Below are 20,262 nucleotides of genomic sequence, written 5' to 3'. Positions count from 1 at the left end.
CTGTGTGTCTCTAGTAATTCTTTGCCGAAAGCTCCGTTTCTTGTGATGCCATCGGATCACATTAAAGAATATACAAGCTGCCCTATGAAGGCTATTTTCTCATAAAGTCCTAAAGCAGTGAGAACTAATGTTCTTACACACTGTTTTTTGGGGCACTCAAGAAATTCCAGTGCAGTCTTAAAATTCAGGTATAGCTTAAATTTACCGAGTCCAGCTCAGCCATAGAGACCATCACCCAGGCGGTGCTGAAGGCATTAAGAAGCTGACATCTGGATACAACAGCAAAGTGGAACTATCCGGGGGCCAGCAGCCTTCTAAGCTGAGAGCCTCAGGGGCTGACAGCATTCCAGGCTGAGGGCCTCCAGCAGACTCTGACCCACATAGTTATTCTCTCTGAACAGGCGATTATTATTATTAATAAGCCAGTGTTCTGTGTTTTCTCATAGAACCAAGATAAACTAGGCAGGCAGCTAGTGCCTGCTTACCACTGATCAAGGACAGACTAGAAAGTATTCTCCACGAGGAGCCACCGGGACAGGTCACATATCCCGTGCTTAAAGAATTGTTTCAATCGGTGTACAATTTATATATTCTGTCTTGCTACTTTAGAATGCCCCAAGCAGTTTTCCACTTGGTGGCGGGGTGGGGGACCGCTGGGTTTTCCTTGCCATCGTTCTTCTTAGCAAACAATATATTTTTATCATACGCTCAACATTTCTTAACATAAATTGATTTGTGTTATGACTTGTGCACACAAGTCACATTCCCTTGACAGAAAATACAGCGATCCTTGTTAACTGAATGCAGAGGACTTCACTGTACTCATGTCTTTTATTGTAAGACTCAGTCCTGTCTTCATTTTACGTTCCACTGTTGTGCTTCCCATTTGCCATTCCCTGGTTTTGTTTTTTCTGTGTTTCTATATGGACTGCTTTCAGCCCAGGTGTGCATATGTGGAGGAAGCACACACGTGCCTGCAGAGCCTTCACAGCCTCTGCATCCAGGGGCTGACTTCAACCCGCAGTGGCTGTCCTGATTCATTAAAACAAAGGAACAAATTACTTCTCCTGATTCACAGGGGAAGTTCCAGGTTGCGCCGGCGGTGAGGAGCCCCGTGTCTGCGCTTGCCCTGCTGAAAACCCCACCGTTCAGGCTGCAGGGTGTGAAACTCAGGCACAGACACTTTGCTGGACGGGAAGGAAAGAAGCAAGGTTGCTCCCCTCCAGAGACAGCCAAGGGCAGGTCTGTGGCTCCACTTACTTCAGGATTGTGGTTCCTGACAGAGCCGGGAGATCAGGTTGTTGAATCAGGCCTGAAAGTCCTAGTGAACCTTGTGGAGAGGAGGGGTCTGTAACATGGACCTAAAGGACATTTTTCCTGTAGGGGAAGTAACAGTGGGGAGAGGGTCGACTTGAAGAAGGAATGTAGCTCAAGTTCCTGCAGCCCAAAGCAGCTCAGTTTCTTCTGGCCAAAGCCCCGCGAATTACCCTGGCACTTCTCCTGTGAGAGCTACCAGGGCAGTGGGACACTTAGCCTTTCTTAAAGTATCTCCACGGCTGTTTGTGTCAAGCCTTTATTCCAAGAGCTTCCCTTTTGCGAAGTACTGTGCCTCACACATTGGCTTCAAAGTACCCATGGCCGGTTGCAGTAAACATTGAGGAGGCCTGTATCTGCGCTCGGAGTTGGGTGCCCTCATTTCATTCAATTTCGAGGGTGCTTGACGGGATCTGAAGGACCCTCGGTCTTTGGATCAGCACCTCGGACGCCTGGCACCCCTGCTGCACAGGCACTGCGACCGCCTCAGCTGCCAGGCCAGCCTCTGAGCCCTGCGAGGGTCCCGGGGTGCTGCAGGGGAGATGGGGACCGGAATAAAGGAGCAGATTCCCCGTTGGTGCCATTATCCGACGCTGGCTCTAGGGCTTGGCCAATCTGTCCAAAGCTGGTACAAGTTTGCTTTGTAAGACAAAAGAAGGGAAAGGGGGAAGGGGACCCTGGCACGGATTTGGCTCGACCTCGGCATAAGCTGGGCCTGCAAGTCCGTGGAAACTGGGTCCAGAGGGGCAGTGCTGGGAACGCCCCCCTCGGAAATTAACTCCTCAGGGCACCCGCTCCCCTCCTGCGCGCCGCCCCTTTCCTGCCGGAGCCCGGGTCCCGCGGGGGCCACCGCTGTCCACCGCCTCCGGCGGCCGCTGGCCTTGGGTCCCCGCTGCTGGTTCTCGTCCCTCCTCCTCGCATTCTCCTCCTCTTCTGCTCCTCCCGATCCCTCCTCCGCCGCCTGGTCCCTCCTCCTCCCGCCCAGCTTTCCCCACGCCCCGGCCCGCGCGAGCTAGACGTCCGGGCAGCCCCCGCGCCGCGCGGCCGCAGCAGCCTCCGCCCCCCGCACAGTGTGAGCGCCCGCCGCGGCCAAGGCGGCTGGAGTCCCGAGCGAGCCCCGGGAACCGCCGCCGCCCAGCCGGGACGACAGGCCACCTCGGCGGCGTCCGCCCGAGTCCCCGCCTTGCCGCCGCCACAGCCACTGCGCACGGTCGCCAGACCCCGTCCAGGACTGATCCGGGAGCGCCGGAGCGAGGTCTTCGGGGAGCAGCGATGCGACCCTCCGGGACGGCCGGGGCCGCGCTCCTGGCTCTGCTGGCTGCGCTCTGCCCAGCGAGTCTGGCTCTGGAGGAAAAGAAAGGTAAGGGCGTGTCCCGCCGGCTCCCGCGCCGCCCCCGGAGCGCGCCCCAGACCCCTCAGCCAGCCCAGCCGCGCACCGGCGCACCGGCTCGGTGCCCGCGCTCCCGCCCGTCCTTTCCTGTTTCCTTGAGATCAGCTGCGCTGCCGGCTGGGACCGCGGGAGGAACGGGACGTTTCGTCTCTGGGCCGGGAGAGTCCGCGGCAGGCGGAGGAGGAGACGGGGAGGGCACGGGGCTGCGGGCGGGGCGGAGAACGGCCGCCGGCACCTCCTGCGGCCCGGACTGCTCCCAACTTTTCTCCCTCACTTTCCCGCCTCGCTGCGCGGGATCGGCTTCCGTGGGCCGGTGGGCGCCGGGGGCCGGGGTCCCGCATGGCGCCCCGCGTTGTCCTCCCAGGGCGCGGCGGGGTCGGAACGCGCACCCGAGGGGCCAGCGCTGCCCACCCGCAGGGGCCGCGCGGTTTAGGGAAGCTGAGGAAGGACCCCGAGAATGTAGCCTCCCCTCGGACCCCGCGGGACAGGCGGCTTCCTGAGCTGACCTCCCCGCCTTCGCCCTCCGCGTGAGTCTCACGCTGAAGCCGGCGTGGGTCAGCCTGGCCCCGGCGCCTCTCCTGGTCCCCGCGAGCCTCGTTCCCGGGAGTGGAGTCGCAGCCAAGAACTCGTCCACCACCACCTGCGGCTCCCGGGAAGGGGTGGTGCTGGCGGCGGTTAGTTTCCTCCTTGGCAAAAGGCAGGTGGGGTCCGACCCGCCCCTTGGGCGCAGACCCCGGCCGGCCGCTCGCCCCACCCAGCGCGCCCTAGTCCGGCCGGTCCAGGTGTGCCCCGCTGGGGACCCGACCTCCCTCCTGGGCGCCCCCCCCCGAAAGCCCCGGGCTCTAGTTCGCTGACCATCTCGCGGGGATGTCCGGGTCTTCCACGCCTGCAGCCCTTCTGTCGCACCTGGGCTTCACGGTGGAACGGGACGCGGCTGTCCGGCCACTCCAGGGGGGACCGCAGGACTCTTGCGCGTAAGCTCCGGGAGCAGAGCCCGTCCTGGCCACACCACGGTGTTCCAAACTGGGGCTCACAGCAAACTTTCCTTCTCAAAACCCGGGGAGTTTCCTTCTTGGATGTTTCTCTTTGCTGTTTGAAGAATTTGACATTGGGCCAACCAAAATATTAAACCTGTCATACACACACACACACACACACACACACACACACACACACACCGGATTGATGTCCTTGGTTCACGTGTGCCAAGTCTCCAGACAGAACATGAGCAAGTCTGGCTTCGTGACTACCCCCATAAACCCATTTGACATGGGAAACATGCCTCAGGTTTAATTGCACAATTCCAGCCTTGAGCTGCGCGGGTTCCAGGAGCCAGGCCCGTACTTGCTGTTGATGTCACTGGCATGAGGCGTTGGGGTTTGGTGCCCAGCGCGGTCGTTGGGGGAGGGACAAGGCATAGAACAGTGGTTCCCAGAACTTGCTGCAGTTTAGAATTACCTGGGATTTTTTAAAACCAAAACAGAAACCAGTGTCTGGCTCCCACTCCCAGACATTCTGATTTAATTGACACGGGGCAAGACCTGGACATGGGATTTTTTTTAATGCTCTTCATGTGATCTGTTGGACAGCCAGGTTTGGGGATCACTGGACGGAAGAAGGATTGTTAAAGTCTCCGGAGAGATTACTTGCCAATGCAAAGAGCTCTTTGAGGACATCTGGAGTTTTAACAATCTTGCCAAATATAGGAAAGAGGGAAAAGGTAGGGTGTGATTCCAATAATAAAGGATTTCTCTTCTCACTGAACGAACTGTGGAAAGCTTCCTCCTCTGCTGAGCCTGTTCGGCCCTGTTAGTCAGGTGCCAGCCCTGCCTCTGCGGAAGAGCAGAGACTCTTCTCTTTATTTTAAATTAAACACGTAGAGCACCTCCAGAGCATCACTTTCCTCCCCCAGTGGTGTTCTTGTTCTTTGATGTTACTCGCTTGAACACCACTATTAGTGGCTGGAGATTTGTTCCTGAGAAAAATATAAATACCACTTAATTTGCCTGTTTGTCCCATATTCACTCAGAACAGAATGCTCCTGAAGACAACAGAGAGTAGGTGAACAGACGCTATTTTATTACGGTAAAATAAAAGACTGAATGTTCGGGGCAATTATTAAAATAGGAGATGAGCTCTTTCAGCAGAAGTTTGTTGAAGGCCTGTGTCTATCAAGTTCAGTCGGTTTTGTTCAAGGTGCACTTTGTTTGGTTCCGGGACATGCTAACTTCTGGGCTTGCTGCTCTTAGAGCAAATGACTGCCACACACTGTTTCATGCGTCCTTTCAGTCCTCACATTAAGCATAAGAGGCGTGCACTCCCCTCCTATGGGGAAACTGAGATACAAAGGATTAAAGTGACTTTCTCGCAGCTGGTAGGAGGCAGATGTGAAATTCACATGCAGGTCTTCTGACTCCAGATGCGTCTCTCAACTTCCAGACGCCACTGCCATGCCTGAGTTCTGGTTTCAGGAGATCCAGGTCAGGTGTGTGCAAATGTTTAATGTCAGAGCTAGCAAGGGGAAAGGGCCCAGAATGCTGGCGTATGAAGATGCGCCCCTGTCTGAAGCTTGAACAAGCATAGGCTGTCCAGCAATCTGCGTTCCTGCCGAGTTCTTTGGCCCTCTGTCTGGTCACTTTCCATGGAGGCTGCTCAGTCCCTAGGTCAGTGAGCGTGGAGTGGAACCTGCTTGAGGGATGCTGAGCAAACCCCTGACTCTTATAGGATGAAGTGGTAAAGGTGCTGCCCTGAAGGGACCCTGGGAAGTACTCCAAGGGGGAATCAGAATTCCCTACTGAGGGAGCTTTGTGGAAATAAGCCTGCCCAGCCCCACTTCTGGAGACATTCCCATTCAGTAGGTCCGAGCTGTCTTAAAGAGAATGCAAAGTGTGAATGTTAATCATATCCGAAGTGGGGATATTAATGGAATCCAGAGTGGGATCTACCACCCTCCCTCTTTGAAGGAGGTCAGATCTAGAAAGCCCAAGCCGGGCCTGTCAACTGGGACCTTTCTTCTCACTCCAGCTCAGGGTGAGGGTGGACAAGTCACTTTGACCCTTCAGGCTTCTGACCTGTTGTTTCTGAATTCAGTGAATATTTACTGAGTGCAGAGAATATGCTACATTTTCTGGGTTAAAGGGTGAAGGGGGTTGAGTTTTAAGGGTTTCTGCTCTTGCTTCCAGATTGCTTTTCAAATCTGGAAAGCTGACCAGTGGTCTGTGTGTTAGACCGACAATGGCATAGCACAGACTACAAGAAACTGGCTAAGATCTCCAACTGGCTTTTAACAGTAATTTCTGGCTTCACATAGTTAGTTTCATAATTCATAATTTTTCCAAAACTTCTTCTGGTTCAAAGACACCGATTGCCAAAAGTCCATTGTGCTGCATAATTATACTTGGTTCACGTGACAGCACTAACATGTTCTGAAATGTTTTTAGACGTCTCAGTAAAGATGAAGGATTCCTCTCTGTTTGAAAAGAAAATATTCTTTGTTTTTACTTTGATCTAAGCTCCAAGACTAGCAGCTAGCATCTGAAACTTTTTTGACGAGAGTGACAAACCAACTCTAAACTTAAAGGCAATTGATGATTATGGGCACTGAAGGGAAGGTAACCTCAGACTGTTACCCCGGATTAAGGATGGGTCACAATGTTGAGGACATATAGCCTGTTGCAGAACGCACCTGCAGCACAGTGTGGTCTTCGCCATGTGACTTGCTGTGAAAGTGATGTGTGTGTCTGTGTGTGTGTGTCTGTGTGTGTGTATCTGTGTGTGTGTTTGTGTCTGTGTATGTGTGTTCAATTTTGACTTTGTAAGTACTCTATGAGCTTATTTAACATTAGATTTGACTGACGGGTATGTTTTGACAGAATTTCAAAGTTTTAGAATATGGTTCACCCACATGTTGCTTCCCTGTAAATATAATTTTTAAAACCAGATTCTGTTCCTCAGATCCATTCCCTTTTGTTTTCTTTTGTCACCTATGGCCATCTGAAATTATGGTAAGAAACATTTTTAGTCTCAGTTTAATTATTATTGGTTTATTCTTGAACCACTAACCCATAGAAAATCGAGTGTAAATCTTAGCTTGTTCCTGTAGGCCGTCCCCATTAAATGTCATAGTGTTTTCTCATTCCTTCTTTTACATTTTCTCCTACAGGGCTGAATTTTCTGAGAAAATTCCAGCAGTTAGCTCTTTGGACAACATCTCTAGATTGTCCTCCGTTGGGCCCATAGGCACAAGCTGGCTAGTTTGAACTTGGGCAAGAATCCAGGCATTGGAACATATTCAAATAACTAGTTTGCCTGCAATTTTCACTTTTTCAGAGTCATCTGGTAAAGCTTCCTTGCTACACATTTAGATAGATACACTCAATCCATTTGTCTAGAGAGTTCCCTGAGCCAGCTGGGAGCAGGAGGGGTAGTTCAGGCCAGGAATATTGGGGGCGTGTTTACTGAGCCCCTGGAAAGTAAGTGCTGGATTTGACTCAATCCCTGACGGCCCTGAAGTGCAGGATCAGATGACTAGCCCTGTGGACTGAGCATCTGTGAATTACATATGCTTAGAATAAATTCTACTCCTACCAGTTTCAGCAGCTTGCTTTAGCAAGCAGTATGGAGACACTAGCACAGGGGAGTGGAATTTCTCTCTCTGATCCAAGTTTTATCTTGTTCTGGTGGGTTCTCAGGGAGAAACCCAGAGTCCAAGCATCCTTTCTGAATATATCTGGAACTTCTCGTTAACAAAAGATTCGAGTTATAATGTAGGGGACGAGGCACTTGATGAGATCGGCTTGCAGACAGCCTCAAGTACACCTGCAATTGTACCATTACTAGCAGGGCAGCACACATGACCCTGACTTAGTTTAAATAATTACGTAAGTCAACCCCGATTGTTTGCCCTTTGAGTAGAAGGGCAAGTATTGGTACCTATTACAACACAGGCTCTTATTTGCATTTTTTCTTTATGTTTGAGCCATGATGAGTGATTTGCACTGTTCCATCCACATGTTGAGATTTAAGAATAAATTAGACTTGGCACTTGTCCTTAAGTTGTCTGGAAGTCAACTGGGGGAAGAGGAAGCTGGAGATGATAAGTGTGGAACAACGTCACAGAAGCAATGACAAAAATCTTCCCAGGACAAAGGATGACTTTTGAGTTCAGTTTTTGCCTTTAATTCTACATGGAGAGGAGCGAAGGTGTAGCCACAAATGGAAGGGATTACTCATTTGAGCTATTTGGTTATATGGTTATTCCCCCAGAGAAGAGGATGTGAAGGGCATTACCCAAGCAGTGCCAATAGGAGCAAAGTTCTTGAGAGTGCTAGTAATTCAAATGGCAGGAAGAGAAGGAATAAACGGTGAAGCTCCCTACAGTTCACAGGGAGCTCCATCCTCACTGTGGCTTTTGATTTTGTCCCGTGTGAAAGAGAAGTGATTGTGAACTGATGTGCTGAGCTTGGTGTTTTAGAAAGACGCCTGCCACAGAGGTTTGAGGGATGGACTGCAGGGGCGGCAGTGGAAATAGGAAGGTTCCTGACTATTGCCAAAGACAGTGGATGAAGCAGGAGCAGGAAGATTCAGGACCGGGGACTCCGGGGCTGATCAGGAGGCAGAACTGGTTAAGTATATGTAGCAGCATAAGAAAGAGAGAACCCCAGAGTGACACCCAGGCTTCTCACTTGGAAGCCTCGATGGATGCAGAATGCAATCGCAAAGGCTGGGAAGTCAACGGGACTGCAGGGAAGGGAAGGGCCGGGAGGGGAAGGGTAGGATAGTCCAATATGAATATTCAGCTTTTAGATGTGTTGAGCTTGAAGAGCTCAGATAGAGAAGTTTAGGAGGCAGAGAATACGCGGTCCAGAGCCCAGGAGAGCAATGTGGCTAGCGTTGTCATTTGCTCAGATATTTACATGGTAGTCACTTGTCTTAGGTCACATGACATCTTTTTCCCTCACAGTCACCTGGCTCCACCTGTCTCACACCCACCTTCAGCATCAAAATTGAGCCACACCAGGGCTTCTGGATACTAGCTTCTCTCCAGGTGAGGCTGCTGTAGTCGGCAGCTGATTAGTTGCAGTTATCAGCAACTGATAATATAGAATATTGTATTTGTAAGTGCATCGTTAATCATATGTGTATATTGCTGCCAGTCCTCAGAATGGGGATCTCTTGTTTCCTGTTTAAGACAGCATCATATTACTTGGTTTTGCACATTAGTGGCTGAACCAAAAAAAGTAGGAGATGGTTTTTTTCTCAAAGCAGTAACTTTTGAACCTTGACCATGCCTCGTAACCAGCTGAGGGGCTTTCGAAAAAGAGGGTACCTTACTGTGCCCCAAACCAGGGCAATCAGTACTTCTGGGGAATGGAGCCTTGCGCACACACATTTCTTAAAGCCCTCTGGGCAATTCTGGGGAGCGGATTATGTGTTGTATGTAGCTTGTAACAGAAGATATCTTGTCCTTGCTCTCAGACCCCCATTTCTCACTCATCTCATGAGCCCCTTTGAGATCCAGCAGCAGTTGAGTATTCCATTAGTAAACCGGTTCCAGAGTCACATTTTATTTCATAAGTTAGTCCATTAAAAGTTTCCTGCAGTGAGGAAGTAGCCAGAAAGAACACGCTGTCCCTCCTCCTTTTTATAACTATAGGGTCTGGCTTGACAGAGCAGGAGTGTGGCCATCTTGGATAAGCCTCTCATTCTAAAGTTCACCTTAATAAAAAACTGCCTAAATCCAAAGGGCATCAGCCTAATGGCTAAGGTCAGCACAACCATGAACCACAAATAACATCTCCAACCAGAAACATTCCAAATTCCTCCCCAACTAGATACATGCTAGCCAGAAGAGCCTCTCAGGTTTTAACTAAAGAAAACCTGTCTTTAACCGCCAAAAAAAAAAAAGAGTTTCCTGCAGTGGCTCTCACTGGGCTCAGCACAGCAGCAGCACCTGGGAACCAGTTGGAGATGCACACTCTCAGATCCCTCTCTGGCCTCTGAGTAAGATACTAGGGGGCAGGCCCCGGTCTGTACACACAAGTCCTCAGGGAGATTCTGACTGATGCACGCCACAGTTTGAGAACTGCTGATAAACTCCAGACACATCTAGGTACACCAAGGGAATGAAATAACTGCACGTGTCCTCCAGGGACTTGCTTTTTGGAAGGGTGGAGAGAGAGATATACATGATCACTCCCTATAATGCAATGTTTTATAACAGATGTGATTTGGGATTTCAGTGGGAGCCCAGAAGGGACTGACTAATTCTACCTCTGCGATAGGGGGCAGTTTCTCAGAAAGATAATGCTTAGCTGTGCCTTCAGGCAAAGGGACAGGAATGAGGATATACTTGTAGGCCCTGTGTTCCTTCCGCAAACCCTCAGTTTCTTGTTATTTTTGTAAATGCGAACATCTTATTAAAGTAGATGCCAAGGCATTAGAATTTCCTGCTTTATTTTCCTAAATGACCATGAAGAAACTTGCAATGTCAAAGGTAAAGTGCAAACCATTCCACATTTAAAAACTAAAATGATCCTTTTTTAAAGTAGTAACCAGATGTGAAAAATTGGACAAGGGTCTAGATTACAGTTGAGAGCTTTAACTTTCTCCCCAGCAGCACGATTTTCCCTAAAATGTGTTATGAATAAGCAAAATGACTACTTCATATCCTCTAACTCTTCCCACAGAAATCAGAGAGAAATGAAACAAAAGTTTGCACAGTTCTAGACATGACAAATACATGTGAAATTACACAATTCGGAAAAATGTTCCTTAAACTAATTAAGCCATTGGTACTTGTGATTTAGAAGAAACATCTATTTTCTGATTCTCTGTTGAAAGTAGTACAATGTTACCTCTTTATTTGCAGAGATCATTTGGAAACGAATATGTACATTTGTAACCAACAAAGGATAGAATACAGCTGCTGGTGTTACCTTGTGTATTCATGTCTTTATGTAAAACAAATATATATATATATACATAAAAAAACATAATTTATAAATATATATGGAATATGTGTGTGTGTGTGTATACATATATATATATGGAAGTAAGGATCACTGCTTGCTTTGCAGCTGTTTTAAAAGCCTTCATGAAGGATTTTGTTTTATAAGCAGAAATGTGATATCTGACGATTTTACCACTATGGACTTGCAGGCCTGCACACAGTGGATGACGTCATGATTGTTTTAGCAGTCCTATTGTCTTACTTATGATGTCATTATGACCCTTTGCTAAAATGTATTTCTTTTACTCCAGGTTTTGGATAAAATTGATGCATTGCACGTAGTCTCGCTGATAAGGCAAACTGACATTTGTATGTGAAAAACTGTGCATGTTTGAGTGTCTCTGCTGATACTCAAAATATGCATTATTTTAGTGCCTGGAATAAAAATAAACTACTTGGTGAATTTCTGCAGGTCCTTAAGGACAGTCAAAGATGTCCTGAGGTTTTCTGATCATGGTATACCAAATTTTAGAAAGGTTTTCAAAAAAATTTTTTTTAATGTCAAAAACCTAGATTTGTTTATTTACCAGCAAACATTGAGTACCTGAAAGCTTTCAGGAGATATTATTACAATGGTTTCTCTTCACTTACAAAATTATCTCTTAATTCATTCTCATACACTGTAAGCTGTTGTATATGCTTCGAATTGTGCTTAACAAGATAAATTAGACAAACTGTTTGAGGTTTGCTCTAGTGCTAACTTGCAAGATCTAATGACTCCAACTAGATTTTTAAAATAAAGTCTATTTTAACACATTATTAGAAAGTTAAACAATTATCTGTTTATAGGTAACAAAAAACCCAGAACCCCAATGTCATCCACTTTTAATTAAGTCCAAATGTATGACAGATAAACAAAAGGCGGTCAGCCGGATGCAGTGGCTCATGCCTGTAATCCCAGAATTTTCAGAGACCTAGACAGAAGGATCACAAGGTCAGGAGTTCGAGAACTGCCTGGCCAACATGGTGAAACCCCACCTCTACTAAAAATACAAAAAAAAAAAAAAAATTAGCTGGGTGTGGTGGCACATGCCTGTAGTCTCAGCTGCTTGGGAGGCTGAGGCAGAAGAATCACTTGAACCTAGAAGGCGGAGGTTGCAGTGAGCTGAGATCACACCACTGCACTCCAGCCTGGACAACAGAGCAAGACTTCTCTGAAAAAAAAAAAAAAAGTGGTCATCAGAGAATTATTGTATCACCTGTTGGTTTGTAAGGTACTGATTTTGAGGGGCTTTTAAATAGAATGCATTAGAGAATTAGAGAAATTTTTCTTGGCTTCAATTTGCTATAATGTTAACAGAGAATCAGAAACCTTATCCTTACAGATACTTCTTGATTTTTTTATAGCTGGTGACATTTATGAGTGAGAATAGTGTATTGCCCTGTTTCCTTTCTTTACTCTGGTTTCTTCTTCCTTTCCTTCTTTCTCTTTCTCTCTGCTTCTTTTTTGCAAGCTGTTATAAATTAGCTTTCACAGAGAAAGAAAAATATTGACAAATGACTGGAAATGAAACCTTACAAAGAACTGCAGATGAAAACCTTTGTCAGATGACTGAAAATATACTATATAATTTTTGAAAGTTCAAAACTACCAAACACGCTCAGTATTTGTGGTTATACAAGTCTACATACACGTGTATTGTTCCCTGAAAAGTGGTGTTGTTAAGGGAATCTTTCTTAGTACATGGCTTACCATATTTTTTTCTTTAATTTGTTATTATAAACAGGAGAGAAAACAGGTCAGAGTCTCCCCTCTCAGTTTCACCTTCCATAAAATAGCTAAACTAGACAATCTTCAGATTGTTTCCAGCTGAAAACATTTGTGAAATTAAAAACATATCTAAATATATGCAAGATATGTATTTAAACATGCTGGTAATAAGTGTGCTGTCCCTATAATTTAGATGCTAAAACACTGATGTCATAATAACAACACCTCACATTTGTACAGCACTTCATAGTTTACACAATGCCTTGACGTCCTTCTCTCTGAGCCTCTCACAAGCCCACAGGATTGGGATAGCTTTCCACACTGAGAGGTGAGGGACCCAGGCTTAGAGCGATTCTGCAGTTGTTCGTAGTCACCAGGCTGCCGAACGCTGGGTGCTGGGTGCCTTTCTGCTGTGCAGCATCATTGGGTTTTTTAGCTATTGATGCCCCTATCATTTTTAGTTTTATTTGTGAATCAAAGGGAAAAGAATTCCTCAAAATTTGTTATACTTCTATTACTAATGCTTAATGCCCCTCCCAATTATTTCTGTATATTTCTGTGTATTTCTGTATATTTCTGTGTATTTCTGTATATTTCTGCTCCATTTTGATTCCTTTCCCAGTTTTCCTTTTGTTATGAAGTATTTTTTAGACTCAAGACTCTTCTGTATGTGTTATAACTGCCTATTCCATAAGACACACGGCAATGAATTTGTGAGCCTTGAAAATATTTACTTTAGAAATGAGAAGTACGACTTTTCAACGCTGTGTCATAAATTTCTGTAAATTTTCCAGACCTATAAATACTTGCAGAAAAAAATGAAAGGAGAAGGCCACTTGACTTAGCAGTTGGGTCAGTTAGCAATGCCTATGGCAAAACATAGCGATTCCCTCACATAGATCTGTAAGACTCATTTCTACGATTTAAATGAAGGCATACACTTAACCTTATTAGGGTGTGAAACAGCTTTTACAAAAAGAAACTAACTTAAGAAACAGCGTGGCCCTCCAGGAGTGTTCCTTTTCTACATCATACCATTTGTAATAAGCCGTTCTGGCTGGGATTTACTTGCAAGCATTCGCTTTTAAGAAGAGATGGTTACGCACATCAAATTATTCACTTGGCGGCACTTTCTGGGTTGAAAGAATGGAATGTAGAATACAGCAGTGAGTAGATCTCTCAGTGACCATGATGCGCCTCTCCCAGAAGAAATTTCAAAATGCGCTGTTCATTTTCCTCCACGAGAAAGGAAGGAACTATTTTGTTATTGTTTATTTCTAACATAGTGGAAACTTTTCAGTACTCTGGCAGAAATTTCCCAAAAGCAGCTTTCTATTTCATGATTATAAAGTGGAGAGGAAAAAGTCCTGCACTCCAGCTCAGCAATGGATCTCCAGTTGTTATCTAGGTACCGCAGGTCTAGAGAGTATTGCCAGGAAAACACATCGATGTTTCGGGCCTGAGATGACTTATTTGTCAATTTTTCAGGCCTGAGATGACGTATCTCTTGTTGAATAAGTAAACCCTTCCAATAAACAGTTAGTGTATTGATTTCAGGGTGGCTTTAGTCACTGAACCTCCAAGTCTTGCAAAGGTTACTTGGGCAAAAGCTTCATTATTTTACCTTCAGTCAACAAAAATCTGCCTAGGCAAGCAGAACAGAAAGCCCAGCGAGTTGGCGAAATGGGACAACATGAAGAATCAGTTGGACAAGCTGCCTGCTTTTTCTCTTCACTTTCCACCTTCTAGATTCCTGTTTGGATGCGGAGTAGGGGCGTGCCTGGTGTCGGGGAGAGACAGTTGAATGAGAAGAGTCCCAGATGGGCAGAAGACTTGGGTGGTTATCTGAGTCCATCTTTCTTCATGGCGTGACACAGTTCTTCAAGTCTTGGCTGGGAATGCGAGGCTTTTAGATTTGCTGGGCAATAGCTACTAAATATTCATAATGTTGCTCAGTTGCAAAAACAAGACATTCAAACGATAGCCAGGGAAATAAGTAGTCATGAATGGAGCCAATGGGAATTGGGGGCTAAGGCGAGGAGAGTTGCCAATAGTATATTCTTCGGGATTTTGTGTTTTTCTTCCCATTTTGGAGAAGGAAAATACTAGCATTCCTCTGACTTCATATTGGGAAGGTGTTAGGCAGTCTTTTTCCTCCCAGGCTTGTGTTCTTTCATCGAGGTAGCACGAGGTGGCGGTCACAGGTGAGAGGGACTGTGGTGAGCACAGCCATGCTGAATGCACGTTGGTCACCTAGTAGAAGATTTTACAGGCTTGCTGACTTCCGAACACTGTTTTCAAGGTTGATTTTTGGTTGAGAGAACCTAGAGGTACCCCGTAATATGATAACAACAGTACTGATCTCACAATTGCCCTAGGACCCATTCACAAGATGTTCAACCAAGCCAAAAAGTCCCCGGCTAAGTTTAAGAGAAGTCTCAAAAGTAACAGATAACAAATAATTAATACTCAGTGACTTTGAAATGTAGACATCAAACATACCAACTTGGTAGTATCATCCTTGAAAGCAGACAGAGAATGAGTCAATCACGCAGCCCATCTCTGTCTGCGGAAGCAGCTGAACATAGCAGCATGGACGCTAAATGGACCTCAAGGGAAAAATGATGTCTGAAGATGCATTTTATTTCAAAAAGTGTTTGCTCCAGTGAAGTTTCACTCTCTATGTAGAACGGCATCAGCACACACTTTTCCTGGGCCTCTGCGTGTGTGGCGAGTGGCAGCCTGGTAAGAGTCAGGTCGGTACCAGCGTCCTGGGTAACTGATTGAGGACACAGGTGACCAGGATGTGCTCACAGTGTGACACATCTGCCTCCCAAATCAGGGACCGCTCGCTGCACTGGCTGGTTAAGCTGAGGATTCTGTCTTTGCCTGGTTCTCGCTCTCATGCTTCCTGTTATTATTATTATTTTGCAGCAGATATTTCTGCTCATTTGTCGGTCATGTACGCATCCTGGATGGCATAGAGTTGATTCTCCTAACAAATTGGTGTCCCTTTGTATTTTTTTTCTGTCCGTAAGGTAGAATATATATGTCATTTATTAAAAAAGGAGAAAATGTTCAGGAGTGTATTGACTCAGAGAAGGAAAAGGGATACTCAGGGCACTTTTTCAGCAAGGAATTTACTACCTTTGTGGGTAAAGGGGATTCACCATGGTGAAAGTCAAAATAAGCCACCAGTGCCAAGCGTTCAGAGCCCTTAGAGTCAGAATTCTCTTAAAGTCTCCAATGCTGGAAAACTTCCACTGGTTCTAAGTATGTCAAAATTGTCATATCTATGATTCTATCTGAAAATTTTTATATCAGGCTAAACAATGCAATAGGTCAGTGATTCTAGGACTAATCTCTAACATGAAATACGTGAACTTTTTGTTCTAGAAAAAGCAGCAACTTTCTATTTACTCTATTTTGATGGTAAATTCTTTGTAAGTAGAAAAAGCAAAACGTAGACATGGGACTAACATATGAATACAAGAAGCAAATGTACCAAAAATATCTTAAGACCTGCCTTGTGGTGGTTTTGTTTGTTTGTTTGTTTTTAATTAAAGTGACTAGCCTCTTAACTCCCCGTGAAGCACAGGGAGGAGCTGTGATATGCACAGGGCAGACTCTGCTGCATGTCCTGGCCTTGCACTCAGGGCCCCTTGTAGGGGCTGCAGGGATTGCTGGCTATGCTGAGCAATGCCTGTGGGTGTCAGTTTCCTCATCTGTAGAATGAGGGTAGGCCTGGTGCTTATCTCACAGGGTCGCGGAGGGATTGAGTGACAGGCTGGTGTAGAGGCTGGAGCGTGTGTGCAGGACAGCCCTCTGACTAGGGGAGGCCGGCCTGGACCCTCACCAGAAAGCCTGTGTTCTCCATGGCTACATGACTCTGCCCCAGACACGTTTCCGGTGGCCGGGATCCTAGGAGTCGCCAAGAGCCAGAGAGGAGAAAGGCTCCGCTTGGCTGGCCTCTTTGGTGACCATCCTTTGCCTCCATGGCGGGACTCTCAGATCACGTCCCTGGTGGGTCTCACTTTCCTTCCCTGGTGTGTCTCACTTTCCCTCAGGAGTGTTGCTTGTTTCCTGTATAGTCCTGGGCCGGTTTTGAAAATCCTCTTCATTTCATTTCAGAAACGCTGCTGCTTTCTGCCTGTGCTCTTTTTACCTTAGGACTTTTACAATGACAACTGTGAACGGGCCATTCCTTGTTTTTTCTCTTGCTCCACTTTCTCCTCCATCGTCACTAAAGCAGACGTGGCAGTGATGGCCATGCCCACTTTCCAAGGGTCCAGCTGTAGCCCCTCACAGTTCCCCAGATGCCTGGACCATCTTGCGAGGAGGAAGGCAAACATGGCCTGCCTGGAGCCCTTGGCCCTTTTAGCAACATTTTGACTTCCTCAAGTGAGAAAGAATGGATTTGTATTCCCCACATCCATTTTGTCTGTTTTGTTTTGAGACAGCGTCTCACTTTGCTCCCCAGGCTGGAGTGCAGTGGCGTGATCTCAGCTCACTGCAACCTCCACCTCCTGGGTTCAAGTGATTTTCCTGTCTCAGCTCCACCCAAGTAGTGGGACTACAGTGCCTGCCACCAAGCACGGCTAATTTTTGTATGTTTTGTAGAGACAGGTTTTCACCATTTTGGCCAAGTGCCCATTATTACTTGATCTGGAATTGATTGAGCTACTTGAAGAATTGCTTGGTTCACTGGTGACCGGTGTTGAGCCAGTCCACGCCCACACCCAGGGCCTGTAGGTTTCATCTGGAGTCCATCTTCAGAAATTCCTTAGGTCTCCCGTCTCTTTGCCTCATGGGTAATAAGGCCTGCATGTGTTATATGGAACTATAAAAAATGTGCCAACTATCTGTCCTTCCTCTTTATCTGATTATTTATCATTGTTCTCTAATTTGCAAGTTAATAGACTGATCATAAATTAATCCATGCTGGAGACTTGCTGTTTTCTACCAGCAGCATATAAAAGTTATTTTTAAAGTGGTTTTAAATCTGTGAGTAAAAATAAATTGCTTTGCTACAAGAAACACCAAAAATGGAAAAGCTAATGGTTCAAAGTTGATAATTCATCTTATGGACATCGCTAGTGGCCTAGTTGCTTTAAACAGTGAGAGGATTTTTTAGATATTTTATTTGCAAGTGGGATGAAGGGTGGTCTAGCCTTTGTCCCGTGTTCCCCTTCCACGAGATCCTAGAGATTGTACAGCACAGCAGTGGCATGTGACACATTGCGAGTGCCTGTTCTGCTTGGCAACCTGGAAGCTATGAAGGGAAGTAGCCATCGAGCCTAACACATCCGCCTTGGGAGGCAACACCTTTCATTCTTTTTAAATATTCACTTTATGATAAGCTTTTTTATAGATGTTAGGAACAGGGAAAATGTTTGGTTAGGAAGGAAGAAAGAAGAAAGTTAACTATTGTACATTCCCTAGGTAATGTTTTTAAGCATTGTTATTCACTTTCAAAACACATTTTATTTATTTGAACTTAATATTTTGATTTTATTTTTTTCATTTTGTTAAAAATTTAACAGACAGGATGAATTTTTTATAGTTGTATTACTTAGAAATCATACTAAAAATGGATGGGCGTGGTGGCTCATGCCTGTAATGCCAGCACTTTGGGAGGCTGAGGTGGGTGGATCACTTGAGGTCAGGAGTTCAAGACCAGCCTGGCCAGCATAGCAAAACCCGTCTCCACTAAAAAAAATTAAAAAAAAAACAACGAAAACCAAAACCTAGCCACTCATGGTGGCAGGTGCCTGTAATAGCAGCTACTAGGGAGGCTGAGCCACAAGAATCGCTTGAACCCAGGAAGCAGAGGTTGCAGTGAGCGGAGATTGTGCCACTGCACTCCAGCCTGGGCAACAGAGCAAGACTGTCTCAAAAAAAAAAAACGAAGAAGAAGAAATTATACTAAAAACAAAACAGAATGCTGACTACCTTATATAAATACAAATAGTGGTTTGCTGTGATAGCAAGTTTTTTCTTGTTTTTATTTTTAAAGAATTACACATTCACAGGAAGTTGCAAAAATCTACTGGGAGGTCCTATGTACCCCTCCCCCAACCTCCTCCAGTGGTAACATCTTAGTAGCAAAGTTTCATATATTTATTTTGATATCATTATCTAAGTTTGACATCATTATCTAATATTAGGCTAAGCCAAAAGCCCAGTATTTTAAATACCTAGTGATACGGTGTTATAGAACTCATAGCCTTTCACAATCTTATTTGGAAGTTAATTTTTTTAAGTGAAATGATTTTGGTCTTTAAGTTTTAGAGGCCATGAAGGCATGAGGAGAAACGGGAGAAGGGAGAGAGAGCTGAGGTAGATAAACAGAGGTGGGGAGATCCATTGATTCGTTGAACAAACCAGATACTTCCTGATAGTTTCTGGATTAACTTACATGAGCTAAGTTTATATTCTGTTCAGATCACCAGTGGTCAAGTGTGTGTGTGAGTGTGTGTACCACTCTATCTGTGCTATATTTATTTTCCCATATTTGGTCTGTTCTGCCTTCTTTATTTCCGGGGTAGGTGTCCTAAATGAGGGTCTTTGGAAAGCTGATGAGGCCATGTGGCCCGTTTCAGGGGCTCTGTGCTCAGATTTATTCATTACTTGAAAAATTCAGGGAGCTGCACACTTTTGTACACTTCTCTATGTGTATATAATACCATTATAAAAATCTTAAAAATATATATGGTCCCAGCCATTTGGTAGAGAAGATAGAAAACCTACAGAGGAGGCTAGGATTTTATTAGAAAATTCAGCTTCTCAAAGGAGGTATTGGACTTAAAGTCAAGGCAATGCATCTATTTTTTCTTTTGATAGAATTGGCTAAAAGATCTCTTAAATTTAAAGTGGCGCTCCTCTGACTGTGACTGCAGTTTACTCTTAATTACTAATTATATAAAAAGAGGGTTTGAAATAGCATAGCAACAAAGTAACATACTCCTGCTCCATTACACATATAAAACCTCAAAGGAAAGCCTCCTCTCTTCACAGGCATCAACCAACTGCAGAAACTGCAGAAGAACGGGGCCATTTGGGGATAACTACGGCTCCCTTCCTTGTCTGGTCCCTCCCAGCGTCAGGCTTCTGTAGACCATATTCAGAGCAACGTAGGGAACGGGAAGAGAAAGTCAACCCCATGGTGAAGGAAAGCTCCCAATTCACAGAGCAAATACAGGTACTCTTGTTTGTGGGAGCTCCCAGCTCAGCGAGCATTCTGAGCCCTGATCCTTACACCGATTGTATTATGCAACCATAAATGATGTTTGCTGTACCAGCAGGGACAGTTTACTTTAATAGATTGGCATAACTTGGTGGAATCTTATCTGCATGTTTCATCTTCGATTTTTACCTCAGTTCAACTCAATAGGCATGTGTCAAATGTCTTCTGCAGAATGCACGCCGAAAAGCTGCTGCGTACACAGTTACATGGACAGAAGATGCAGCCTCTGCCCCTAAGGAGCCTGTAATCCAGATCCCCATTCTATCCACCCCATTCCCTCAAGCAAGAATTCACCTAATGTGGTTTGCGAGAACTTAAGAACTGAAGAGGCAGTCACAAGAAGCCAGAATGGGTTTGCTAAAATGTGTGTTATATGATTAAGTGTAATCTAGCTTTGCAGCACACTTCAGGGCTTCCTCAGAGCCTTCCACACGCAGAGTCTCATTTGAGTACTTGTGTGAGGATAGCCTCATTCCCCTCAGTGAGCTCTTCATGGAGCGATGCCATAGGCAGCAAGCCTCACACTTCTGTGCTTCCAGAAGACCAGATTCGCATTGAAAATCTGTATGGTCTCTTCACATTTCTAAGTT

General features: G+C 45.7%; 1 protein-coding gene across 1 annotated transcript in view; it reads left to right on the top strand.

Annotated features, from left to right (window-relative positions):
- The first annotated feature begins 2,328 nt into the window (after nt 1-2,328).
- EGFR (epidermal growth factor receptor) overlaps nt 2,329-20,262 on the top strand; it is a 203,766-nt gene continuing 185,832 nt past the window's right edge. The window contains exon 1 of the mRNA XM_064366663.1: nt 2,329-2,674. Within this exon, the coding sequence (XP_064222733.1) occupies nt 2,587-2,674 (88 nt within the window). The 5' untranslated portion in view covers nt 2,329-2,586. The remainder of the gene's footprint in view (nt 2,675-20,262) is intronic.

The sequence above is a fragment of the Aotus nancymaae genome, unplaced genomic scaffold (assembly GCF_030222135.1).
Source record: "Aotus nancymaae isolate 86718 unplaced genomic scaffold, 86718_ANA_hifiasm-v0.15.2.pri h1tg000065l, whole genome shotgun sequence".
In the NCBI taxonomy this organism is placed as follows: Eukaryota; Metazoa; Chordata; class Mammalia; order Primates; family Aotidae; genus Aotus; species Aotus nancymaae.
This window is presented reverse-complemented; position numbering and strand designations above follow the sequence as displayed.